General features: G+C 37.0%; 1 protein-coding gene across 1 annotated transcript in view; it reads right to left on the reverse strand.

Annotated features, from left to right (window-relative positions):
- Positions 1-1,876: 1,876 nt before the first annotated feature.
- The window catches only part of LOC103026609 (nuclear receptor coactivator 3), a 134,088-nt gene continuing 123,309 nt past the window's right edge, over positions 1,877-12,655 (reverse strand). Inside the window, exons 17-24 of the mRNA XM_022676777.2 lie at positions 12,480-12,585; positions 11,703-11,874; positions 10,697-11,032; positions 9,804-9,905; positions 6,094-6,301; positions 4,816-4,996; positions 3,709-3,865; positions 1,877-2,516 (exon numbers count right to left, since the gene is read on the reverse strand). Coding sequence (XP_022532498.2) covers positions 2,505-2,516; positions 3,709-3,865; positions 4,816-4,996; positions 6,094-6,301; positions 9,804-9,905; positions 10,697-11,032; positions 11,703-11,874; positions 12,480-12,585 — 1,274 coding nt within the window. The 3' untranslated portion in view covers positions 1,877-2,504. The remainder of the gene's footprint in view (positions 2,517-3,708; positions 3,866-4,815; positions 4,997-6,093; positions 6,302-9,803; positions 9,906-10,696; positions 11,033-11,702; positions 11,875-12,479; positions 12,586-12,655) is intronic.

Below are 12,655 nucleotides of genomic sequence, written 5' to 3' on the forward strand. Positions count from 1 at the left end.
TCAATATTGTGATATCTCAATATCGTAACATCTCGATATCTCAGTATCTCAATATTGTTATATCTCAGTATTGTAATATTTCGATATCATAATATCTAGATATCTCAGTATCTCAATATTGTAATATCTTAAAATTGGGATATCTCAATATTGGATAATCGTAATTTGTAATATCCCTACATCATGATATTTAAATAATGTAATATCTTATTATCATAACAATATTGTAATACTTAATATTGTTATATCTCAATATCGAAATATCTTAATATTATATCTCAATATTGCAAAATTTTAATATTATAATATATCAATATCATAATATTGTTATATTTCAATATTGTAATATCTCAATATCTCAGAATCTTAATATTATAATATCTCAATATTGTATTATTTTAATATTAAAATATCTCAATAACATAATATCTCAATATTGTAATATCTCAATATCGTTATCTCTCAAAATTGCGTTCTCAATATCGCAATATCTTAATATTGTAATATCTTAATATCTCCGTATCTCAATATTATAATATCTCAATATTAGAATATCTCAATATCGGACATATCTCAGTATTAGAATACTTCAAATTTGTAATATCTCAATATTGCAATATCACAATATCTTATTATTGTATTATCTCAGTACTGTGATATCTAAATATCTCAATAATGTAATATCTCAATATCGAAATATCTCAATATTGTAATATCTCAATATCTTATTATTGTATTATCTCAGTACTGTGATATCTAAATATCTCAATAATGTAATATCTCAATATCGAAATATCTCAATATGGGAATATCTTGTTTGCTCAGTTTTGGTCCAGTAAAGTGGTCGAGACTCGTCTTTTTGCTTTGAAAAACAGAAAAGAAAAAAGAAACAAACAGACGAATGAATCTCCACATAGAGAAAGAGAGAAGACAGTTCTGAGGACAGTTCTGAAGATGATGAGTCAGCTGTACACTCCATTTCAGTCCTGTATTGTATTGACATCTCTGTCTCAGCTTTATGTATATAGAGACATTTCGACATGTTATGTGTGTGTATAAATATATATATATATATATAGGGGGTGGACAAAATAACAGAAACATCACAAGAAGTATTGATTTCCATTTTTTTTCCATTGTATTTTACAGTATAAATAAGTTAAGGGTTTGCGTCTCGCGATAATGATGATATAACATTACTGCGATTCGGCGATACTCGATACATCACAAGATAATTCTCTACGATACTTCACTTCAGCTGTGTTACTGAAGAGGACAAAATATTCTAAACCAGAAACCTATACCAGGAATTATGGATTTATTAAGAACATATGTTCCAATAAACATATTGATATTATACGTCACGTTTTGATAATGTATCGCAAATGAAAAATTTTTAGTATTGTAATATCTCAATATCCCAGTATCGCAATATCGTGATATCTCGATAACTTAGTATTGCAATATTGTAATATCTCGATATCGTAGTATGGCAATATTGTAATATCTCAATATTGTAATATCTCGATATCTCAGTATCGCAATATATTAATATCTTTAATTAATATCGTTATATCTTGATATCTCATTATCGTAATATCTTGATATATCATTATCGTAATATCTCGATATCTCAGTATTGCAATATCGTAACAGCTTGATATCTCAGTATCTCAATATTGTAATAGCTTGATATCTCAATATGGCAATATTGTAACATTTCAATATCGTAATATCTCGATATCTCAGTATCACAATATTGTAATAGCTAAATATCATAATATATCTATATCTCAGTATTTCAATGTTGTAATATCTCAATATCATAACACTTCAATATCTCAGTATTTCATTATTATAATACCTCAGAATCTCAATATGGTAATATCTCGATATCTCAGTACTTTAATATCGTAATATCTCAATATCTTAGCATCTCAATATCATAATATCTCAATACTGTGCAGGTGCGTCCTGCAGTAGTATGGGTACAACAGATTATGGAGCAGGTGATTCTGTATCTACTGTAACTGTAGATTAATCCTTATTTATAAACAGAAATAAAGAGAATCGGAGGGGAATCTGTTACACTTATTCTGCTGTGGTACAAACCTGCACTCAAAGAGATTCAGGCTCTTTTAGGGAGGCAGAATTCGGCACAACACCTATAAAGCCAAATATCCAGGCTGAGAGCATCCTATAAACCAATCAGAGTGGAGGACTTTAGCACGCTCAGTCACTAAACTGCAGTGTGAAAACGGACTAAACTAACCGGATCAAATCTGGTTTTTATTTGGTGTTTCAATTATTTTGTCCACCCCCTGTCTGTTTTAAGTGTGTGTGTGTGTGTGTGCGTGTGTGCGAGTGTAATCTGGCCATTTCCCTTGAAGTGAGAGGAGCTACACAGCAGTGTATATGTGTGTGTGTGTGTGTGTGTGTGTGTGAGTCTCTCTCTCTGAAGCTTCACAGTGTCCTTATTCCTCAGAAGCGGCGGCTCGTCCTCCTCAGATATATTTCTGTTAAACGAGACACAAACAAACAGAAACAGCTAAATCTCAAAACATCTATCGATCATTCACTATAGACACAAGCAGGGTATCTGCACACTTTAAAAGCTCAAATTTATAATTATAACAAATCCTCTGTTATTATTTAATGCCTTCCCTCCTAAAATTCCAGACATTTTAAGACATTTTTGGACCTTGAATATGTAAAACAATATCATAATATTTCTATATCTCAATATTTCAGTATCACAATATTTTAGTATCACAATTTTGTAATATCTCAATATCATAATATCTCGCTATCTTAGTATTGTAATATCTCGATATCTCAATATCGCAATAACATCTTAATATCTCAGTCTCAACATCGCAATATCTTAATATCTCAGTATCACAATATCGTAGTATCTCAATATCGTAATATCTCAGTATCTCAATACCGTAATATCTCAATATTATGATATCTCAGTATTGTAATGTCTCGATATCTCAGTATCGCAATATCGTAACATCTTAACATCTCAGTATCTCAACATCGCAATATCTCGATATCACAATATATTAGAGTCCCTAAACAACATAATATCTCAGTATCTCAATACCGTAATATCTCGATATCTCAGTATCACAATATCGTAACATCTTATAATCTCAGTATCTCAACATCGCAATATCTCAGTATCACAATATCGTAGTATCTCAATACCGTAATATCTCAATATTATGGTATCTTGATATCTCAGTATTGTAATGTCTCGATATCTCAGTATCTCAATATCGTAATATGTTGATATCTCAGTATCTCAATATCGTAATATGTTGATATCTCAGTATCTCAATATTGTAATATTTAGTATCTCAATATCCTAATATCTCAATATCTTAGGATCTCAATTTTGTTATATCTTTATATTTCAGTATCTCAATACTGTGCAGGTGCATCATGCAGCATTATGGGTACAACAGATTACAGTGCATGTGATTCTGTATCTACTGTAACTGTAAATTAATCCTTATTTATAGTCATAAATACTGTGAGACAAACTTCCACTCAAAGGGATTCCGACTCTTTTAGAGAGGCAGATATTAACCAATTGAAGGCATTATAAGAGTTTTTAAGGAACCACAGGTACCCTGACAAGAGTTTCCAATAAAGTGGACACTTGCCTATATTTCACACGTTCAGATCACTGTAACTCACCTGTTCTGGGCCCATCGGCATCCTACCCATCATGCCCATGTTCATCTGACCCATGTGAGCGGGGTTTCCTCCTCCTCCTGTGCCCATTCCTCCATTCATCATCATCGGTCCGTACTGACCGGAGCCCTGCTGTGCAAACGGCTGCTGCGGGTACGAGCTGCACACCACAACAGAGCAGCATGAGTTAATACACATTAATATACAAAAAATCCAAATAAAAATATTGTCATTTAGAGCATATATTTACAGAAAATGAGAAATGGCTGAAATAACAAAAAAAGATGCAGAACTTTCAAACCTCAAATAATGCAAAGAAAACAAGTTCATATTCATAAAGTTTTAAGAGTTCAGAAATCAATATTTGGTGGAATAACCCTGATTTTTAATCAGTTTGTTTTAATGCATTTGTCAGCATGTTCTCCTCCACCAGTCTTACACACTGCTTTTGGATAACTTTATGCTGCTTTACTCCTGGTGCAAAAATTCAAGTAGTTCAGTTTGGTGGTTTGATGGCTTGTGATCATCCATCTTCATCTTGATTATATTCCAAAGGATTTTAATTCGGTAAAATCAAAGTGCTCTCTTATTTTTTTCCAGAGCTGTATACTACACACTGTACTCTTACACTCATCTGTTGTTGAGTTTCTTCAGATGGGGGTATAATAATGTGCTGCTTGTTTTTGAGATCTTTTATCTGCTTCATGTTGTCAGACAGGTTCTATTTAAGTGATTTCTTGATTCTTCAGGTCTAGCAGTAATCAGGCCTGGTTGTGGTCAATAGTGAAATTAAACTCAGCTTTCCAAAAAGTGTGATTAATCACAGTTAATTTATGGGGTTATGGAAGATATATACAGTTAAATGTATATATCTTATCTAGAGCTGAAGTATTCCTCATTATCTAGAGTTTCTGGTCGTATTAATAAATTGGTGAGTTTCTGAAGTACATCAAAAAGAGAGTGTTATACTAAGAGGTTCATAACTATCTTATCCTTCAATTCAGCTCACCCATTGTGTTACAACAACATTTTTATTATAAAAATATATAACAAATATTATAACAAAAAAATTGATTGACAGAGTGTTGTTTTTAGCCAATGTGAAATTACCTGTTGCGGCCCATTCCTCCTTGTGGCCATCCCTTCATATCGGGGGTCTGGTACATGGGCCCCCCCTGAGGGTGCTGCTGCATCATGGGGTTTTGTGGGGGTCCCAGGCGGCCGGGCATCATGGCATTAGGGGGACTTCCTCCAGCTGGGGCAAACGAGGGGTCTCCCTGCTGACCCATCCCTATATACACATAAATATATATCTATAAATATATATGCAGAATAGAGTTAAGGTACTGGCTCATGCATCACAATGCCAGGAACCCTATGAGAGGATAATCCTGCCAAGAATAAACCTGAAATGAAAACACTAAAATGAAAATTAAAATGCAAATTCAGTTTTGCACCTTCTTTTTCCAAATGAGTAAAAATTTAATTAAATTAAATTAAGCATGGGTCAAATAAAAAAAAAATAAATAAATTGGCATTTCATTTTCACTACCATACGGGTATTTCACAGTCAAATCTAAAATGAAAAAGCTAATTGTAAAAATTAAAAAGAAAAAAAAATCAAAGCTTCACTTTGGCCTTGCTAGTATTGATAAAACTGTATAAAAAATGTTTAAATCAAACTCTAAAAAAAAAAAAATAAATAAAATGCAATTATAACGTTTCTATTTTTTATCCTTGCGATAGGTTGAATGTCTGACAGAATGTCTAAAATGAAAACACATAATGAAAAAAAATAATAATAATAAAAAAAAATCAGTAGCTACAATTTTACATGTATTTGCATGCTGGTGAAGTTGAAAACGAAAAAGCAAAGTGGGAAATAAAAAGTAAATCACCGGCCTTTATTGCCTATTTATTTTGACACTTATTTAGTTTTGACACTTGCAAGGAAATTTTTATAAAACTGTAACCAATGCCTTTAAATTGTATTTTTGGCATTTATTATGCTCATATAGTTCATCAAGAAAAGGCAAGACCAAAGTGAAGCTTTTATTTATTTATTATTTATTTACAGTTAGTTTTGTAATTTTAAATTTGACTGTAAAATACATATATGGTAATGAAAATTAAATGGCAAAAAGCCTTTTTCTATTTTATTTTATTTTTGTCACATATGACCTGTGCTCAAGGGAAAAAATAAATTGCAAATAAATTTTGTCATATTATTTTCACAAGCAAAAACGGTATTTGCATTTAATTTTAGTGTTTTTTTTTATTTCAGTTTTATTTTTGGCAGGATTTACTTCTCATAAGAACCCAGTCAATTCGAAAGCATCAAACCTCAAACCAGCTGAAGACACTGAGCTGTTTAAACATTTTCCGTACCGTAGCTTCCGTATCCGAACTGCTGCTGGCCAGGCCCACCCATGCCCCCGTCCATGCCCGCGGGGGCGGTGACGTTGGGCGGAGGGCTGAAGCCTCCGGCTGCTGCTTGTTGCTGCTGCATCATCATCATCATCCGCTGTCTCCTCATCTGCATGGTCACCATCTCCCTGCTCCTCTGAGCCATCATCTGAGCGTTCAGGAAACCAGGCTACAGACACAAACACACAAACAGACTCCTATTAAAACACAACAATACTCATTCGTTACAATATCACACAGCAAATTAGTACAGTTACCTGCTCTTCTTCCAAAAACTGTGTTCAGGTGAGAAGTGTATAGCTGCAGCCTGGAGCACCTCCAAAGGGGAGGAACATACCTCCAAACAGGCGGAGCCTACCTCCAAGTAGGATGGTGCTTGGTGTTACGCGGTATGGTGTTTTTCAGACGTTTTGTGCTTTTAAATAACCCCAAAGGTTAATTAATTAATCTATTTTGTTTATTAAATACTTATTTCTTATAAAATGCATTTTCTAAGAGTCTAAAAGCATGTTGTGCACATTGCAACCCCATTTTATTTATTTAAAACGTTTAAACATTTGCCATGCTGTGAATTTTTCAAATTATAAAATAGTAAAGATCTAAATAATAAAGGCAGTTGTTTATTCATAGCCAATAATATTATAAATATATATACACTACACGTATTTTATTATATTGACATTTAAGAAATATAAATAATCATTAATTATTGACTAATATATTTATTGACATCCATGAGCCTTTTAATCATGGAGGACTTTTTTTGTGGCATTTGGCAGAGAAATGGAGCTGTGTTGAGTGAGGTCTCCCTGCCTTACGATGTAGACTTTTATATAATATAATATAATATATAATATAATATAATATAATATAATATAATATAATATGATAATACATTCTATATAACATTAAATTTGATTTAATAGAATAATAGTAATAATAATCACGGAAGACTTTTATTATGACATTCGCCGGAGCCGTGGTGAGGGAGGTCTCGCGCACAAATGCCTCCCAGTCTCGAGCCGTACACTGTTGGTGGACTTCCCACTTGGAGGTAAGCCCCTCCCCCTTGGAGCTGTGGACCTCCCACTTAGAGGTAAGCTCCAGAGGTGCTCCAGTCTGCAGCAATACATACTTGGTGGGCATAGTCAGGTGATTACAAATGAGGCAATGGTGACCTCTACAGGTGAGTAACACATAGGGTTTATACCCTATATTTTTCACAAGGTAAAATTCAAGCACTTTTGAGGCCTTTTTTCAAGTTTCAGCTGTGGTAAATATATATATATATATATATGTATATATATATATATATACATATATATATATATATATATCCATCCATCCCAGCTCATAAGCATACCTGTCAAGCTTTGGATTTAAAAATAAGGGAAATTTTCCGCCACCCGCTTTGAGCCGTCCCACCAGCCCAACTGAGGTGAGGTATCCTTTATATTTTAAGACAGGTTTACAAGAAATCTAAAATAACCACCTGTGAACAACTTAAAAACTACAATTAGATTATCAGAATGTAATAGGTCTTCCTTTGTTGACACTAAAATGCTGTGGATATTCCTACATATGTAATTTTTATAATACAGCATAACCTTTTCTACATGAAATCTTCACTTTTTTGGCAGGAACGCTCTCTTTTATATGATAATATAAAACACTTCAGTCCAGTCCTGATCAGTTCAGTTAATTTCAGTCCTCTCAACAATTTTTCTCTCTCCAGCTCAACCATCTCTTCTACCCCTTCTAAATAATAAATTACACCAAATTACACTAACAAACCCTACAACTAGATCTGCGCTCCGCAAAACCAGCAAGCTGATTGGCTGTTTCTCTTGAAAGGCGGGACTTTCTCCTTGAACCGGCACCACGATTGGTTAAGAGACACACAGTGGACAGTCGCCTTAATAATAAAGTTTTTTACATTTTCATATAATACGGGAAATTTACGGGAAAATACTAATACGGGAGGACGGCGGGAAAAGGAGTAAAATACGGTAGTTTCCCGGCCAAAACGGGAGACTTGACAGGTATAATATATATATTATTATTATTTTCATATAGAGCTCCTATCCCTTTATAACGAAAGTGAGTTACACTCAAGTAACACAGACGGAGCGCTGGGTTCGTTAAATGACTCTTTACTCAAATCTTTAGTGTTTTTATTTGGTAGCTTCAATTAAATGAACACACAGCTCTGCAATTATCTCTGCAACCAATCTTAAATTGTAAACTAGTACTGAAACTTTTAAAACCTTCTAGTGTGAATAAATAAAAAATTCAAAAACATTTGTATTACACTCAATCATACCAAAAATATGAATTATTAATCAAATATCACCCCAATCTTTTTTTCTGTCCTTTTTTTCCCCCACCCACGTTCCAGGCCTGTTACGGTGCTTGGGAGCGTTGAGGCCGTAAAACAATAACAACACTGGCCGCTTCACCTCGTAGGGCTAAATAAAAGAAAATAAATGTAGCGCTGCGGATCTCAGAAAACTGCCAATTCTGAGTCGTTTCTGGCTCCTTTCAAACGTTCTCAGTCACTCACCCACTCTCTCTCTGTCTCTTTCTCGGCTGCAACTCTCACTGACGGAGCTCTGGAGTCGTGCTTGCTGCTCCAGCTAACCGGGCTATGGAGTGGTGTAGCTCACTCTCACCAAGGCAAAGTCAAGCTCTCCTGAAGTACAGCGACAGTCCCTCACTCGTAGCTGACGGTGAACTTGCTCTCCTCGCTCGTCTGGCTTCTCCAGCCAAACTCAGGCACAAGTTAGAACAGATGCTAAAAATACACTCAGCTCACTAACTTATTCTCTCTCTCTCTCTCTCTCTCTCTCTCCCTCCCCCTCCCCCCTCCCTTGATGCTTTTCTAGGAGAAATAGAGTACTATTAAGATAAGTGTGGCCTAGTCTTAATCTAGAAATAACAACTTCATCCTTCCTTTTCCACCCTCCTCTTTTACAGGATACTGAATCAGTCACTCTTGCACACAATGAGAATAAATGTCTTCCTTTAACCTCTTGTTAAAGGAAGCTGCTTTGTGACAACATCAGCTGTAAAAAGCGCTATATAAATAAATTTGTTGTGATTCGATTTGATAAATAAGGTGCACCAGATTATAAGGCACATTAAGCAACACTATTAAGGATGCCTACATGGAAGTGAGAAAGGGTGTTGCCACGTTTCTCTTCTACTGGAGAAATTGGGGGAAAAGCCTAAGTAAACAAAACTGTAATTCTTAAAAAAAAAAAAAAAACGAAATCTACACAGATTTCTCTCCTAAAAACTGTTTATTTGGGTGAGTAAAGAGCTTTCGTTTATTTATGGTTATTCTCCAGCACTAAGACTGGGTGCAGCAGCATTAGCATTAGCATTCCACTAACCGCAGTGCTAGTGGAACTTAAATGACGCCCGATAGCCCTAGACTGAGGAACCCTGAGCCAGTAACCCAGGGCTCTATTAGCTAGCAGTTAGCGGCTAATGCTAACACTGCTGCACCCAGCCTTAGTGCTGGAGAAACTTAAGGAGCACCGTATTATAAGGCACACTGTCGATTTTTGGGAAAATTAAAGGATTGTAAGTGCACCTTAAAGAAAAGGACTACAATTAAAGAAAACTGCTGCTGTTATGATTAATTTATGCATGCAGGTAAGGCCTACCTGTCCTCCCATTCCGGGCTGCATTCCAGGCCGCATGCCGGGGTTTCCTCCTCCAGGATTCTCCATCTTCATCCCCATCCCCTGCCGAGCCTGGCTCAAAAACTACAGAACCAACCAAAAACACCACATCTCAGTTTCATGACCTGGGCTGTGTATTAACCCTTAACAGGCCAGCATAACTGTAAAATAGATCCCACATTTTTCGCTCTATAAGGCGCACTATCAATGAACGTCTACTTTCTGCTGTATTTTCTTACATAAGGTGCAATGGATTATGAGGCGCATTATGTGACACTAGTAAGGAACAGGGGTGTCGTCATGTTTTCCTTCTAATTCAGCAGATCTCATTCCTGAGTGGTGAGAAGTGTAAAGCTTAGCTAAGTTAAGTAAACAAAACTGTAATTTTAAAAAAATCAGAGTAAAACAAGCGCTGGATGTTAATCTACACAAATATATCTCCTGAAAACTCTCCTGTTTATTTGGGTGAGTAAAGCGCTTCTGTTTATTTACAGTAAGCTTAGATTTCCAAGCTAAGTGCTACTAGTGCTACACTGATGGAAATTTGAGTGTTTTAGAAGGCCAGGGCGATAATAGCTAACGGTTTATCCCACGTAGCCCGACAATACTCAACTCTGAATGAAGAAAGAGCTAGCACTTAGCGTGATTAGCGGATAATGCTAATTCTGCTCCAGTCTTAGCGCTGGAGAACTAAACTGAAACTCCTGTATAACGCTGTACTTCATTAGAGTGGCTTTACTACTTCTTAATTTGCACCAGGTTATAAGGCACACTGTCGATTTCTGGGAAACTTTAAGGATTTTAAGTGTGCCATATAGTGCGAAAAATACACTGTGTACACAATGTGTGTGTGTGTGTGAATATATATATATTACCTGTTGCCCTTGTAGTCTCTGCTGCAGCTGTAGTCTGGTGGGTTTGGTGGCGCTCATCATCCTGGGCCGCATCATGCCGGGGCGAGGGTGCCCCATGCCCCCCATCGGACCCATGCCCCCCATCCCGGGGAAGCCCCCCTGCTGTCCCATCTGGTTGAGCATTGGGTTGTAGCCCCCGGGCGGCGGCTGGCCCTGCATGGGGTTTCCTCCGTAGCCCGAAGGCATGGGCATGGAGGGGGGTCCCGGGTAACCCTGAGAGTACATGGGCTTCTGCTCCATCACCATCGAGGGGTCCTGCCCGGGGAACGGCTCCGGCTGCAGATCTCCACCCGTACCCTGAGGAGAGAGAGGAGAGAGGGAGGAGAGGATGGAGAGAGAGGGGTAAAGATAGCATCTTAGTGCTTAGGGGTGAAAGAGGTAGTATGTCTGTAATGTGTAATATGAAGTATACAGTATTACAGTACAGAGTACATGAATGTTCTCTCTATAAAACATTGGCTGAACAATCGGCTGCACCCTTTAACCAGTCTCTGCCAGTGTAAGGTGTATTATATAATATATTTACCAAAAAAAAAAAAAAAAAGCAAGTAGAGACAAGCACATGCCTCCTCCGATACATGTGAAGTCAGACTCCGCCTCTTTTTGAACCCTTTTTCCGAGTAGCATAACAGTGCTAACGCTCGGAGGAAAGTGCAGCAACTCGGTTCTGATACATCAGCTCACAGACGCAGCCTTGTGCTGATCCACATCACCCTAGGAGTGATGAGGGGAAAGAGAGAGCGCAATCTACTCTACCCACCCAGAGAGAGCAAGGCCAACTGTGCTCTCTCAGGGCTCTGGCAGCTGATGGTGAAATCATAGTGACAAAACGCCTGAACAACTGTTTTTAAGAAATACAATTCTGATCTGATAAAAGCTCCAAAGCGACACAGAAAAACTGTAATCTATAAGCGATTTTAGTTATGATTATTAAATTATAAAATGATGTGTTTGTCTCATTGCTGACCTGGCTGATGAGGTCAGGGATGCCCAGGGCTCGGTCGATCTCCTCCAGGGCCATAACGTCGGTGTTGTTGAGCAGAGAGTCCAGCTGGTCGAGCAGCGCTCTCTCGTCACTCTGACCTTCAGAGGTAGAGGGAGGAACCAGCAGCTCATCCAGAGCATTACCGAACTGTCGCCTGCAACACACACACACATTACAGTATTGTTTTGTATATAACACACAGTATTGTGCAAATGTTTTAGGCACCTGTGTGAATTTCAGTAAAGAAAAAGCTTGTAATCTGTGCAGTAAGTGTTTATTATCTCAGTAAAACACATTACAGCATTACAATAAATACAAACAGCAATTTTACACAAAGCAGTTACAGCTTTCACAGCCCTGTTTCCCTTAAAACAAAATCTCCTAATCTCTCCTCCTCATCTGAGTTTAACAGAGTTACAGTATTTCTAGTTCTCATCATATTAATCAACACCTGGTTTAGTAATATTTAGTAATATTTGGTAAATGTGGTAAATCAGGTGAGCTGCTGACGGAACTGAACATAATAATATACACATGCTGGCTGAGGAGCATCCAGGAGAAATCTGGAATCTCTACACTTTGTTCTTTAGCTTGGCTCCCAGGATAAAACATTAACTTATCATATAACATATCCAGTTAGGAAACAGTTGATGGCACACATTCATGACTAGCAGTGCAATAGTCGCGACTACTACACAGAAACAGCCCCAGCATGTGTGTGTGTGTGTGTGTGTGTGAGATGTAAAAGCTCTGACTGACCTGCTGTTGTCCATCCCCATCACATTATCAGGCCAGGAGGGAGACTGGCTGTCCGGACACTGCTGCTGCCCGAAAGGACCCATTCCCATATTCACATCACTAGATCCTGAAGAGGGAAAAGCAACACCAGAGCAACCGCTTAGCAACACCATAACAACCACCTGACAACCCTTTAA

This window comes from Astyanax mexicanus, chromosome 13 (genome assembly GCF_023375975.1).
Source record: "Astyanax mexicanus isolate ESR-SI-001 chromosome 13, AstMex3_surface, whole genome shotgun sequence".
Taxonomy (NCBI): Eukaryota; Metazoa; Chordata; class Actinopteri; order Characiformes; family Acestrorhamphidae; genus Astyanax; species Astyanax mexicanus.